Source organism: Mya arenaria, chromosome 15, assembly GCF_026914265.1.
Source record: "Mya arenaria isolate MELC-2E11 chromosome 15, ASM2691426v1".
Classification (NCBI taxonomy): domain Eukaryota; kingdom Metazoa; phylum Mollusca; class Bivalvia; order Myida; family Myidae; genus Mya; species Mya arenaria.
The window spans coordinates 11,073,650-11,090,092 of record NC_069136.1 but is presented as its reverse complement, the minus strand read 5'-3'; the positions used below and the strand labels follow the sequence as shown (position 1 = coordinate 11,090,092).

Here is a 16,443-nt window from a genome sequence, read left to right as displayed (position 1 = left end):
AAACTAATAAACAACTACGAACGTAACAGGATACCTTGTGTTTTTCTCTTCAAATATGTGACCGTGAAGCAGTGTGTTCAATGCTCCTCAGAGTCAAATTCAGAAAAAAATATCCATTTTGACTATGATGAACAAGATATCATTTTGCAGTTTGTATTTAGCAGTGGCTATACATTTTTGCTCTGTAATCCAATTCATCCTTGTTAATATACGACGTGCGCCAACGACTTTAAATTGACAATACAACCCACGAATTTCTGTCTCCTTATTTTGACATAAAGTTGCCCAATCATTCCATAAAGCGCGAATAGCATACTGAATCTACAAACAAAAATCACAATAAACACGCTTTAAGTTCTCCACGGTTTGAATTAAATAAAGAAACATAAACATCGGGACGTCTTTGTAGTAAAATCTTTCTATATAGTTGCAGAAATTGCGAGAAATAAGGGGTATGTCATTAACTAACTACTTTCACTTTTGACAGTACGTTAGTATGGTTACGGGTACCTGTTCTGTGTCCTGCGTATTTTCGACTGGTTTACGTGGTTTTGAAGTAAAAAGACCGATGATGAATAACAATTGGTACACCAGTTGGTTCTGAGATATGGGTTATAGCACACTAATTTTATATTCTTCTAAACACTTGAGCAACGTTCGTCAGGAAAAAATAATATAAATCTAAATATATAAAAAAAACTCTGGCCTTAGTATGTACTTTCAACGCCAAATGAATAACTGGAAGAATTCTAATTTGATAGAAAGATCCTCTCACGAAACCAAAGGACATATTTTCATTACGTCATTCACATGTTTCATTAAGTGGGATTTTTAGTTTAGATTCATTCGCGCTAAACACTTTGACAGTTTTAATATATTTCATATCTACTTAAACAATTAATTCGACATCCGAACCGACGTCGAATAAAATCGTTTTAGCAAAGCATACATAATCAATTATTCATATGTGTTACGTTTACTTCATAAAACGTATATACATAGTACATTGTCTTACCCGATATGCATAGTGATTAATCTTAATTACTTAAAATACTAGTATTGATGCAAAGAGCTGATGTCTATTGATTAAAACTTATTCTCAAACCACTAGAAGCAACAAAAGTCATAGGGAAAAAGTTTGAAGAATGTTTTACAATTAGCAATTGGTATTGAAAATCATCAGTCGTCGTATCTACTGAACATAATTCTAATAAAAAATATAGCCGAATAAATAAAGCTTTATCGACAACTGATCTGTCATTGTGTATTTTTATCGTTGTATAACAGATACAGATAATTTATCGTTTGTCGACAATCAGTATCTACAGCGCGAGATTCGCAGGCAAACCGTTCGGGCGAGGCTCTATTACAACTCATCAACCATATACTTGCCTTTTGTAGACTTTTTCGTCTTCAAATTTTAGAATCTGTTATTGTCCATGAATGGGGCCACCTAAGATGGGGATTATACGATGAATACGCGGGACAAATAAAGTTTTACCAGCACGCCGGAAAGTGGAATCCAGTTCGGTATGGAATACATTTTATTTATATCAGTCTGATTGAGTGAAGTTAATTATGTTATGTATTAAAATTAAATTTTTTTAGATATGCTATATGTCTCGCCTTAAATAAAGACAAGGTATGGAAATGGACTTTTACAGATATATGTTCAGCATTAGTTAAAGGGTTTTAATTGCCGAACAAAATATAATATTTAATGGATTCTTAAGACTATGTAACAAACACACATTTTAGGCCTTGGAATATTGAAAAATAGGTGTTTTTCACGTCCGACTTCAGTTAAAATAAAGAGTAATTGTATTACCTTTATGTATTGTAATTTTGACAACATTAATTGGTAGACTGCTACTTTGAAGATACTTATAGAGATTTTCTTTTCAAATCAAAGTCATTTTAATGCCATAAAGATCGGATTATACATATATAGCAGGAGGATTTCATCATTCCGGCTGGTGAACGTCAATAATGCTTGTTATTATCAGCAGAAACTTTGAAGTTGCTCTACCAAATACAGACAATTACCGCTGCTTGAAAAGCTCGGCTTTGACGGCAATGTATGGTCAATAGCGCACGAGTGGAGCAGTTGTAGTAGATACATATGCTTCTTATTTATTTGAAAGAAAGGACAGCGGCGTAGTTATATCTACGTTGTAGCTTCCATGTTCTCGCAGGAAAACCTGTTTTCTTGCGAGGCATAATGAGTCACAACTAAAGGTCACAGCTTCAACGTTCTTACAGAGAAAGCCCTGCTATTTGTAAGGCGTAAAAAAGCATACATACATGAAAGAACGTAATGAGCCGTCTACTATGTACGTACCGAAACAGCTTGGCTATCTGGTTTTGCATAGTTAGTAAGAGTTATTGATTTAAAAGAGTCACATTTGAAACAAATAGTTACAACACCATATGCCACTGTAAAAGCTAGCTATCAGGTTTAATAAATAGGATATTACTTTTGAGCTTGAAGTTATCCTTTCTTTATGATGAGGCTTTTATGTTATCACCTAGTAAGACGAACTATCTGGTGCTGCACATACGAATGCAAATGCGAATGCTTTTCGGTTGGTATAGATCCAGAATATGTACATATTCATTCCTGTGGTATATTTGCCCAAGGGGGTAAATTTGCACCCGAGGGTAAATCTCGTCATATAAACTTGAGAGTGAAAAGGTGTAGAATTAAAACCCGTTGGAAACGTCTATTTTTTGGCGATCGCCTCGGTTAGCATTCCTTTGCATAACACCAAGTTGCTGTCATCAAATCTTAAAAGGATTCCATTGAAAGGTAACTGAACATAGAGAAATGTACAAAAGTTTATTAACAGCCAATTTCTACAGACCCTTGTGTAAGCAAATAGACAAATCTATTTAAATTTTTTTGCGTTTTTTCTACTTGACATTACAATGATCATAAATGCTATGAAACGCTGTCTTTCTCTACAATATCTGTAATTTTACCCTAACTATTGTTTAAACATGATGTTTTCAATTATACCACCATTAGGTTGGACACAAACAAGAAACTCTAAACTTAAAATAAAAAAAAAGAATATGGGATCTTTTTTTAAATTTTGCAATCGTTTTCATACTCTGACCTGAAAATGATCATTACATCGGCCTCGAAGTGGTCAGGCTGTATACAAATAGGAAGTAAAATATGAGCGAAGTAATACCTTTTAAACAAAACAACTATACAGCATTGACATTGTATGGCGGACATTTCGGACGCCAACTTTTCTCAGTCCACACCTGGTAGTCGTGTTTTATGCTATTACAACCATATACAACATTTTTGTCGAACATTTTGGTATATGGCATAGCTTGTCAATTACTCCTTCAATAAGGCACTTTTGACCTTATTATCACTTCATTATTATTTCGAGTCATTTTTAATTATAGTTATTATTATAACTTTTATCATTATTAAACAGATTGTGGGTCCATTATATTAGCGAAAAAAAAAACGCAACTCAAAGGTTATTCAATCTACAGATTTATTTATTTTTACTTTTATAGGGTACCTTTATAATATTTAATCAAAAAGTATATAGTATGTATATATTTACTCTTATTAATAGTATGGGTGAAAGCAACCAAATTGGATTTTGGCGGCCCTCTTTACAGAATTTAGGTGGGTCCTGAGCCTTAACAATAACATGCATATGTATAATCAGCAAAGTTTTATAATTCCGATCCACAGACATCAATTTGGGGACATTTTGTCACGATATTGCTGGAATAGTTATCTTTCATAGACTCTAATACAATACCAAGTGAAATTATATGTAATATAATATAATAATCTTTTGTTCAGATTAAGGTCAGCTTCTATTTTAAAATTTAGCTATTTTGTTTTATTTGAGACTCATATGGGATCAAAACAGAATGCTTAACCTTCAAATACATTTTATTAAAAGTTGTCTCTCTCTTATTTCAGCTGCTTATTTGAAAGTAATAACACATTCTTAATTCTCTTTTTTAAATGCGACGGCGAATGTGTGCAGTTTAAAATTTAAATCTAATTCAAAAGGTATGACATAGTATATTTTATAATTACTCTAAAGTAACTGGAGCGTAATATCGCTAGGTAAATAAGACTGGTGTAAAAATCTTGAAATTGATATCATATGTAAGTAATATAAACTTTATCATTATGTCTAATGTTCTTCTATTCCACAATTGGCAATGACCATAACACACTAAAATACCCCAAACTTGAATGATATCGACAGCGATATTAGTTAGTTTTTTAGTTTACTTAAGAGTCCAAACATAAATAAAATCACTAAACAGTCAAGTAAATATCAAGTAAACCATTAAAAGTTTCATGTTCATTAAAATATTTTAGTGAGTTTTATGTAAAACCAGTCCAGCCGGGGGCATCCCTTTTAAATGCCATCCAGTTTTTTTTCCACCCTGATGTGTCAATTTTCTAATACCAAACATACCTAAAACATTATGCCTAGGTCTAATCAGTATTTAGAAGCTCTTTAAAGCTCTATCAAGTTCCAAATAAGCACTAGTTTTGGTAGATTCGAGACCACATATAATACATAAAACATAAAAAGTTTCTTAACCGAATTCAGTGCACAGAAAAGACGAATTATTCTGCAATAAAGTTTATCTAGTGTCAACCGTTTCATAAGAGGGATCTCCTCTTTCCAGTTCACAAAAAAAACACAAAAGCTCAATTAAGTCCATCATGTGTAAAGCAAACACTGAAGCAGCATTACACGCGGTACTCATAACCGCAAAAGGCATATTCATAAACCCTATCAGTGTCTGTTTATTCCTTATTTATACATAAGCAAGGTATATTCATTGAAAAACAAACCCCAGAGGGACAATATTTAAGTCAGTCCACTTCTATATCATTTGGATTGTGACTTTGATGAAGCACATTCAGTGCCTTACAAATGCATGTGTAGCTCTTATTCAGCTTCCCTAGTGCCAAAATATTACCAGTTTTGGGGAACAATGAAACCCATTTAAAGTCAGTCAACCTCATGTGTGTAAAGCCTTTATACCGTATGTGGGCAACCATAATCACCTTTCTGAGCAGAACAAATCCATAGACAGCACTTATTAAGCCCGAGCAGTGTCAAATAGCCTACAATTTTGCACCCATAAAACCAATTCAGAGCCAGTAAACCCAAGTGCCTCACTACTTTAGAATAGATCACATCGTAGCAACCATACGCCCATACTGAGACCAAAACAACAGAAATGTAGTACTTATTAAACCTATTCAGTGTCAAACAAACCATATGCTGGTTTGACATGGGTGCCAGAACAAGAATCAAAACTTTCAAATATCAAGCACTACAAACTTCACAATATCAGTTATCTAGAAACAATGAAAAATTCAAAGCAATTATGCCCAATAATCAAGTTCATTTCCAATATGTTTTTAAATAAAACAAAGTTCATATATATATTATGTTTGAATAGCATATATTTCTTTATAGATGCACTGAAAAATTCGAAGGAATGATAGGAATTGGTACATCTTGTAACGATCGGTCGAGCAGCAAATACTGTGACTACAGACACAGTGGAAATAAAATGCATTCGAAATGCAGGTTTTGTCCGAGCATCACACAGAGCACCAACACATCTATCATGAGTTATCAGTATGTTCCTTCGGTATGTGTTTTCTTCTTTAACGATATTTATCACAGTATAATCATAATACTACTTGCATCGTTAATTATTATTTCTGAATGTTTCAGTTCTAGGAAACAATCATTTCGAAAACTCATCGTTATAAATAGAAATGGTTAATTGTTTGTTTTAGTTTGAGATTGCAAAATATTTTACCGAGTAAGCACCAAAAGCTATATTTCACGAGTGGTGAGAGTGAAATATTTACCTTAGAGTTTACGAGGTGAAATATTTCGCGATCGTTTACTGAAAAAAACTTTTTTCTTTATATCATATGCTAGCAAAATGAAATTAGTATAACCAACCTTGGTAGCAATAAAGAACTAAGTCTGTAAAGTGCTAGTGTCCATCGACCATAGGACATATGCAATATCCTTTTGGCTGCTGCCATTGTTTCATCTATTTGTAATCGCATAGAAAAATAATATCTGTTTCCTTCACATTTTGATTTAAAAATAAAGTATTTTGCAAGTAGTATTCAAACATTTGTTCGTGCTCTCACGATTGCACGAAGTTACAAAAGGTGACTTTATTTAAACTTTTTTAGATGTGTCTTCCTAAAATATATGTGTTAAGAATCAAGTATTTTCCTTCCACATAGTTGCACCCTGTGACAGTCTTAAACAAGAGGGCCATCATGGCCCTTAATCGCTCACCTGAGTAAACGAGTTTAACCTTTGTAATCAATATAGATTAGGGATGGCAACGAGTACTCGAGTACTTGATCAATCATCAGAGTACCCGAGTATCAAATCACTACTCGAGTATTCGAAAACAATATTTTTTTTTTTTTATAAAATTCACCAAATTCACATACGTAAGTATCAGATCGTTCGTGATTCCAAGACGACAATTAACGGCCACTCTAATCCCCACTGTGTACACAATTGACCTTAATACATTTTTGACAGTTGTTGTGATAGTTGCAAACTGTCAACAAAGGGCCCTGATTTGCATATAACACTGATGTCAATTAGCGGAGTTTTGATAGCGGTACATCTCCTACAGAATTGTATTGTTTACCAATTAGTGTGTTTTCACCAAGCAATGGACGTTGAAGAGCGAATTAGTAACGACCGTTACGTGCAATGATTTCATAATTGGCGTATTTTTTGCAATGATTATCACAATTGATTGGTGGATATCAAAATCATCGAAAAATGAATATTAATGAGGAAAACAACAATATTTCACTATGAAAACTGTGAGTTTAAATAGTATTTCGTAGAATAAACAACTAAACAATTCATAAATAATTTTCGTTTATTGTAATTCTGAATGTTGTTTATTTTTGAGTGTAGTCTCGATCTTCTCGACGCTCGGATATGATCCGAGTTTGCTTTCCATTTATATTGTAGTACATATATACGTATAATATGAAATGAAAACGACAAATCAAAAGCATGAAACGATATTTGTTTTCTTTTTAGTGATTTCTCTGTTAAATATACATAATGATAGTCTTATTTAAAGATCGAATGGTCAATATTACGATCAACGCACTATGTACATGACCGAACTTGTCTTTAAGTTATCCGAGTAATCGAGTACTCGATCGGAAGATTGTCCGAGTACTCGAGTACCAATTTTACTACTCTTTGCCATCCCTAATAAAGATTGATATTTGTTCTCAAAGGTTGCCTGGATAAGTACTGACAGGACTTGTCACAGTTGAAAGCACACTGACATGACTTGTCACAGTTTCCTGCACACTGACAGGACTTGGTGATTGACTGCACACTGACAGGATTTCGTTCAGTTGCCTGCACACTGACAGGAAATGATGATTGATGGCACACTGACATAATTTGATTCTCATACCTGCACACTAACAGGACTTTGTTCAGTTGCCTGCACACTGACAGCACTTGGTACAGATACCTGCACACTGACAGGACTTTTTTCAGTTGCCTGCACACTGACAGGACTTTGTTCAATTGCCTGCACACACACAGGACTTCGTTCAATTGCCTTCACACTGACAAAACTATGTTAAATTGCTTGCACACTGAAAGAACCTTTAGTATAGATACACAAACAACAAACAGTTCACCATCAAATAAAATCAATAAACTGCCATAAAGCTGCACTCTCACAGAACTACCGTTTTAAAAACTGTTTTATTTTGTGTCTTGGAAAGAGCAAATTTTGGCGTAAATATTTGCCAACCAATGATAAAAGATTGCTGACAAAAAATCAGATCGCAGATGTTCATATTTCTGTTTGAAAATGAATGTTTTATGGCTTAAATAAGTACTTACGGTTAAAGAAAAATGCATAAAACATCATTTTTTGAACTTAAATATATAAATCTGCGATCTAACTTTTAGTCAGCAGTCTTATATGACTGGTGTCCATGCATTTTCCCAAAAATGGCTCGTTCCACTTATATCATTGCTTCTTCCATTCAGGTCAACATCACCTTCCTTCACATGTTCAAATTCAAAATTTTCTTTAAATACATTAAGGCTTATTCACTATTCACACAGAAGATTAGATTGTAGCTAAGAATAATATACATGAAGTTCAATGGAAAAGAGTGATTTTTAAATTTATCATTAAGTAAAAATGAAATTTCTTCGAAAGAATAAAGTGTATTATAATTATTTAATCTATGAACCTAAAAAAAGAACAATAATTACCTTTAAGTGACTATGTTGAAGACGTTATCAAATTTAAAATCTATTCCCTTGTTACTAATATAGAAAGTAGTGGAATCTCCTACAAAAAGGGAGACTATATAGCAAGACTTGCTGCCCTTGCTTCATGTGTAAACTTAACATAACTATCAGATTTTAACATTTTGGCAATTTTGTTGCTGTTGTTGTTTTTGATCAATCATGACCTTTGATGTATTTTTGTAGAGGGTCACCCAAGAAAGCTTTTTGTAAAGTTCAATTGAAATTGGACTGGTAGTTTTAGAGGAGATGTTTTTTTAAAGCAAAATAGGAAGTAGGCCATTTTTTTGTTGTTGCTGTTGATGTTTTTGTTTTTTATCAATCGTGACCCCTTGTTGTATTTTTGTAGAGGGTCACCCAGGGAAGCTTTCTGTAAAGTTTCATTGAATTTGAAGAGGAAATTTCAGTGAAGATGTTTTTTAAAGCAAAACAGGAAGTCAGCCATTTTGTTGTTGTTGCTGTTGCTGTTGTTGTTGATCAATCATGACTCCTTGTTGTTTTTTTGTAGACGGTCACCCAAGAAAGATTCCTGAAAATTTTCACTGAATTTGGAATAGTAGCTTCAGAGGAAAAGTTTTTTAAGCAATTGTTTACGGACTGACTGACTGACTGACTGACTGACGGACGGACGGACGGACGGACGCCGGACAAATACCGATCACAATAGCTCACTTTGAGCACTTCGTGCTCTGGTGAGCTAAAAATGTCAATTGGATCTATATATACTTAGCAAACATAAACAGTCTAGAATAACTAATATTGAATTGGTATATTAGGCAGTATTTTTAATATCATGTATTTGCACTTAGATAATTTAATATCAATATGAGCTTGAATGTTTCAATTTAGATGACGTACACCTGTAATGTTTCCAATTTAATTGATCTTGGTGTCAAGTCTGGTTTTTATTTTGCATAGAGTGTTTGATATACTAGCTTTCATACATTTTTTTTTCGTTCACATTATTCACAAACAGAAAGATGCCTTGGAATGCATTTGCCTCTAATTAAAACTTTAATTCCATATCTTAAGACTTCAAAAGCCTACATATTTCTTAAATGCATTAAGGTAAACTTCAAATAGTCTGCGAAAGTCTTCAAAAATTTTAAAACTGTTTATATTGGAAGTTGTAAAGATGTTTTATAAATTGTGTGTATATCTTTGTCGAACACTTGCTTGTAAATCACGATTTCCGTTTTGTTTTAATGTCTTTAGTTAAAAAAAATACTTCTATGCCTTAACAACTTGAAGGAATTTCGAATTTATCAAGTTGCCAAATACATTGAATGTATACCTTGGGGCCATCATGCTTGTAAAACACATTTTATGACATCTTGAAGAAATTTCGATTTGGTTGCCATTTAAGTATATATTACATTAAAAAACAACTTTTTATTAGTTTATCCATCACGTTTGTTTATAAAGTTATACCCATTTTGATTGTACACACGAACATGAATATGTCCAGCATTCCTTAATATCCTTAACTTATCAATAACTTGAAATCATGATTTTTTTAATGTTTATTTGCCCGATTCACATCGATGTTATTTGTTTCCCAACTGAATATTTTTCTAGTGTCTGTGCTACGTCTAAATTCCATTTGTATATGATGTCGCAGTTAACCCTGTTTTGCGACAAAGACGATCCGGCAACCCCAGAATGGAAACGGCATAACCGACAGGCTCCGAATAGGCAGAATGAGGTGTGTGGAATGAGAAGCGCTTGGGAGGTTATGCGAGAACACGCAGATTTCACAGACGGTTTGTCGTATATCATTAATTATTATGAGAAAGTCATTCTAGTTTATGCTTCTTAATGTAAATAAAAAAATAATATGTTCAGATTATTCATTTTCATATCAAAAGTGTTATGAATAAATTACAAAACTATCCATTCCTCAATGTGCAATTGTTTCATTACCGTTAGTGGCATACTCAACTTGTTTCGTTCTTCTCCTGTTCTTATATTTTCCTGACTTTGTTAATATTTCAGGAGCAAGCCCCGTCCTACCTCACGACACTTATACTTCACCGGAGTTTAGTATTATCCAAGAAACAGAAGCGATTAGAGTGTTTGTCCTCGACGTATCTGGTAGCATGAGCGGGGTATGTATACTACGTATGGATTTGTATGCTAACTTATATACTTTTGTTGATCGTCTGTTTTGCCGGAGTATTGGTGTCGGCACATCAGCCTCGTCTTTAAAACAAAAGTTTTTATAAAGGCCGAAACTATACTTTACAATAAGAAAACTCGCACTACTAACTTGCAACAGGTAGATCAATTTATAAATTGCACTAAAGAACAAATCATAAATTTTCAATATGTTGATTTAAGTTGTTCGTGGCCTTCTGACACAATACGAAAATAACAAGATCAACGATTTTCCATTTATATTAATACGCGATGAATCGCGATCCGAACATATACGAAGATGTTGCGTTAATCCAAATTCGCAATTGCCGAAAGGCCGTTCATTTAAGGAATGGAAGTTTAGGTGTAAATATATGCTTAAAAGTGCCTGGTAGTAAAAATATGACTGTATTAATTGTCATGCTATTGCTATTGATAGTTTAAAAAGTCATGCAAAAGCTCTAAAATGCCCATAACCAAAAAACTATTCAAGATATTCGAATGCAATTGGCTATGCTCGTACCTAGGGAAAATATGCACACGTGAAGTCATAGCTCTGGTTGCTTTTTTGAAAAGATTGAGCTTAATGCTAAAGCTGCACTCACTATGAAATATATAATATCATATATATTAATATATTAACCGTCTCCATATATGTGTTTCTTAAGTTGAAGATCAAGAGTTTACATGACACGGGCGTGTACATAGTGCAAGAAGTATTGAGGAATGGAAGTTGGCTAGGAATTGTTTTGTTTAGCAGCTCAGCAACAAGGGCAAGCGAAATAATTCAAATCACGGATTCAAACGCGCGTGAGGAACTGATTCAGAACTTGCCGTCCACTGCTAATGGTGGTACGTGCATCGGATGCGGTATTAATTCAGCTATTGAGGTTTGAATTTCTTCTTTTTCAAATATATATGTATGAAGTTTTACTATTTGCTGATGTTTGGACTATGATTTGTACTGCGTTCATACTTTCTAGTAAATGACAACAATAGATTATGATATGTGCAATCATTTATTTTGTTCCTTTGTTATTATGGCACACTTTAATAAAGTGTTGAAACCGTTATATATTAATAGTAATAGTTTCTGTTTCGGATTTGATTCAGGTATAAGATCATATACAATTACGTTTATGTATTATGGAATATGCCTGTTAAGTTGACAATACTCTCCAGTTATTGAACACTGTAGATGCTTGAAACCACATTTGGATCGGCGAAGGGCTGTGAAATCATATTGATGTCCGATGGTGATGACGGAGATCAGTACGAATTTACAACCGCAGAACGAAAAGCGATTTCAACTGGCGTAGTAATACATACAGTGTCCATATCTCAAGCGGCAGATCCAAGGATGATAAACCTCGCATCGGAAACAGGCGGAAAACACTTCAATTACCTGGATCAAGGCAGTATCAGTTTCGCTGCCGTCTTTTCAGAAGCCGTCTCAGGTGGCGTTCCTGGAAGAGATAACCAATATGTGACGGTAGTTACCGCAGTTCTCACATATTACTATTATTTCTATGTAGCCGCACTCGTAATATAAATTATAGTTACGCCTGGTTTACTACGCATGTGTGTGCTATCATTTAATATACACACTATAAGAACAGGAATTCGTTTTTTTCTAACATAATTATCATTTGTTATTATTTAGATTTTGTCGGAAAGTGTTCATATTCCGTCGGATAGACTTGATTTCGCTTTCCAAATTGAATCTGGCCTTGGAAATGGTACATCAGTTTCCGTTTTAACTTCCCTGAGTTCAACATTAAACATGACCATTACGGGAACAAAATCATACTACGAATATTCGGGAGTCGGCAATTCCTTAACTTGGGCAGTGGAACACATTGAGGTACATTGTTTGGTGTTCTTTTTTGCGTAATAAGGCGTCTGCATCACAAATTGTTATGAAAAAAAAGCTTTGTTCTGTTAGTTTTGATTGGATTTTTATATTTAGTAGCAGGTGACCTTTGATGTGTTTTTGGTATTCAAATGGTATTTTCTTTTAGGCTGGGGAATACAATGTCACCGCGATATCTTCCGCTCACCATACATGGGATTTTATTGTTAAATCCTTTCCCTCTGAGCGGCATCCTATACTAGTGACATCAAGGTTGTCAAAAACAAAATTTGTTTTCTCCTTGGAATTAGTCGATCTACCAATACTGTATGTAGATGTAACGAAAGGAAAAGCGCCAGTCGTAGGCGCCATTATAGAAGCACATGTTGAAGAGAGTTCCATTTTGTGCACGCTATCGCCAAAGGATAATGGCCAAGGTAGGAATAATTGAGAACTATCTGCCTAGCATGAACACTTAAACTCTTTCAACTATAACGTTGTTCAAGTTGCCAAATGGTTGTATCAATATATATTTATATATATTGCACATCGCAGTTTGTGTTTTTGTGTTAAACTGTACCGGAATTGAAAGGCCGATGATGTAATATTCCAAGGTTCCACTATTATTTGGTTGTATTTCTAGTCATTAAAACTTTTGAAATGATACCAACACACATGGGGCATCAAAAATACACATAACTGTAAATCATATGCCTTAATGCAACGGTGTATAATTGCTTAAGGAAGCCTACAGATGTACCTATTGTTACGGGTACGTTTGAACATTACAAAACTGAACTAACGGAAGTAAATGTACTCCAGCAAAGGTTTATATTAAGTAAGTGTCATGATTATTTTACAGATCCCGACTCGTTGGAATCAGATGGCATCTATTCCGTTTATTTGTTACCGAAATGTTTAACAAATGGACGACTGAATATTCGAGTCACTGTCAATGGCCAGGCGAACAACACCTATGCCATAAAATTTATTAACGGCGCATTGTCCGAAGACGAAAGTAACTGTTTTTTACACGTCAATATGATTAAACTATTTCCGTACAACATGTCAAACAGGAATTTTGACGATCTATCCTAACTTAAAAACCGCCACGGTATTTTAATCCGTTATCATTTGTTACTTTAGAGAAGCATGTTCATTACTTTTTGTAAATAAGACGGCGAACTTAAATATGTATGATACACGATGCTTATCTTTCTCGCCTATGTAATGTATTGTTAAATTTTGAACTTCATTCATATTGTTTAAACTTTTGATTGAGCTCGGTATGTGTACTTTTCGATTCAGATGAAGCGGGCCCGGAAGTTATTTCCGAAGGTTTTCAGCGTTTTTCACTTCCAGAACCGATCTTCGTCGAAAGCTTTTCATCAAGTACATCGGATATTGTTGCTCCAGGGCAAATAACGGATGTCAACATTTTGAACATTGTAACAGTAATGACTTCAAAGGGTGAACGCAGAAATTTTACGATTTCATGGACAGCAACCGGAAATGATATGAATATTGGCCAGGGTATGATGCTATATCAATGAATATGTATTGATTTTGAGTGAAACGTTTACCTGTTTTTTTTTTAAAGATTCATCAATAAAAACATGTTTGGCTTTCACGTCTTTCACCGTTAATTTTGGCAATATGATTTCAATATTGTTACCATTTAAAACATTACCCATTGTTTATCTATTATCAGCATCCTCTTATGAAATTCGATACGCAGATGACATTGACACAATTGTTGACAACTTTTCCTCGGCTAAAACGCTCGACATAGGTAACGTTAGTCTTACTCCGAAACAGTCGGGTATGACGGAGACTATTGTTATCTCCGTAAACGCCGAGGAAACCTACGTTGACACGGCTTACCTCGGAATAGCAGCAGTTGATGAGGCTGGAAACCAGGGGAAAGTTTCCAACATAGTGTCTGTCGTTGTGGCAAAAGGGTTTCGTATGAGCTTCGAGGGGGAAACTAATTACACGGAAACTGAAGACGAAATCATTACGGCTCCAGTTACGACTACATCACGATCAAACGTTGATGATAATCACATTGGGCTGATTGTTGGCGTTAGCGCCGGTGTTGTTATTGGAATGGTTGTTATTGGGCTCATACTGTTTCTCGTATTGAGAAAACGACGCGAGCAATCTAGTAAAGAAGGTAATTCATTTTTACAATTTGCAGATTTGTTGTACGAGGGTTGCTCTCAAAGGTTATGGGCAAGCACTCATTATTTTAGAAAAATGTTTTCTAGATATGACATGTAGATGTTATTAAAAAAAACTAAGGCTATAAAACACGGAGCGCTTAAAAATGTTTTGGATTATTTAATACCTTAAAAAAAGTTTGCATGATATAAAATGAATACACATGTTTAACATAACTCAACATAAAGTTGATATCTAACTAAATGAGTAGTCTTTTATACATTGTACAACATTTAAATGTGACCATAAATGTTATTAGCAATTTATGGGTATGAGAAACTTATTGGCAAAAATAATACCTTGAAATTGACGTTATTTAACTTCAGTATATTCTTATCTTCTGCTTATTCGTACTTGCGGGAGGGCCCTTACCGTGGGGTCACCTGGCACGGTAGCTGCAGACTTATTCATATCAGCGTTGTGGCAATTATAATTTAACATACATAATTAGACCTGACTCAACACAAGGGAAAAACAAACAAATAGGAGGTCTTATTTACAATTAACTGATGTTTATAGTTTCATAATATGGAATAATGAATAAAACACAGAATACAAGTCAAGCGCAACTTTGGACAACCGTTCACCCAATCACGCCATGAAGTGTCATAGTGCTCGGTGCCGAAAGGGGTGACCTTTATACTAAATTCAAAACTATGTTGTATATGGGATGTCATTTACATTAGTGGAATTCATTTGCTCGTGACCACAAAGTTTAAGAACATCATTTCGTTTGTTTTTTTGCACTTAACAAATTGTACGTACTTATTCTGTAAACTACAATACTAACAAGGGTTTTACTTTTATATCACGCTTACTTAAATATGTTTACGGACGACGTTTCGGCAATTTTTCTGATAACTTGTTTTGTCTTTAATCAACTCAAAATTACACCAATTCAGTAAAGTACACTGCTGAAGTGTTTTTTCTTGTCAAGAAAATATGAAAATATATGGTTGCTGGTAATAGCTTTTTGTTTATAAAGATGTTTCAAAAAATTGTCTTACTATATAATGTTACTCATCTTTTATACAAAAATTCATAACCATCAATTAATACTGAAAAACACACTTCATAATTATTCACATGATGATGATTAGCTAGATATTTTCATCCCTGACACAATTTTATATATTAGAGATAACTTTAAGATAAATGCATAGTCAATTGAATTATCCGATTGATAATTATAATATAACACTACATATTAATATAAAATTAAGATAAGCGCAGTTGTCAACAACGTAAGGAAAACCCGTGTGTGGAGGCACATCATGAAAATTTAAACTAAACCGGGTTTATGTTTAAAAAAATTGCTACTGAGCATGTTTCTGTAGCTTTTTGCATATATATTTACACTATATATATTCTTTTTTCTTCTCCTCTTTCAGCTAGTGGGATGGGCCAAACTTCACCCCATGAACATGTGAACGTCAGCTTCGTGGCATAGATACATAAATACTTTCATTGAATATGCCATTGAGGGATAGTTGTTCTGTGTTTGTTTTAAACATTTTATGCGACAATGCAATTCAAGTTTAGATACTAATAATGGCTGTAACCGTTATGTGATACCAATCTAAGATAATATACGTACATAAATGACAAAAAACCACTAAAGTCATTGTAGGTAAACTTATGAAAGCAAGCAAAGTTTTAATATTTGTTTTAATTTGTGGAAATATATATATATATATATATATATATATATATATATAGCCAATATATATAGCCAATATATATAGCCAATAGCGACACCTCTAGCTGATAATCCACGCCTATGTACTTCTACATGATGCATGCTATCACAGTAGTTTAGTTTTCAATGACTGTTCTATAGTACTAGTAATAAACCGTAAAACTGTT

The 16,443-nt window shown here is 33.9% G+C and overlaps 1 protein-coding gene across 1 annotated transcript in view; it reads left to right on the top strand.

Moving 5' to 3' along the window:
* The window catches only part of LOC128219936 (calcium-activated chloride channel regulator 4A-like), a 45,053-nt gene extending 28,610 nt beyond the window's left edge, over positions 1–16,443 (top strand). Inside the window, exons 11-14 of the mRNA XM_052928121.1 lie at positions 13,217–13,372; positions 13,663–13,887; positions 14,066–14,530; positions 15,969–16,443. Coding sequence (XP_052784081.1) covers positions 13,217–13,372; positions 13,663–13,887; positions 14,066–14,530; positions 15,969–16,027 — 905 coding nt within the window. The 3' untranslated portion in view covers positions 16,028–16,443. The remainder of the gene's footprint in view (positions 1–13,216; positions 13,373–13,662; positions 13,888–14,065; positions 14,531–15,968) is intronic.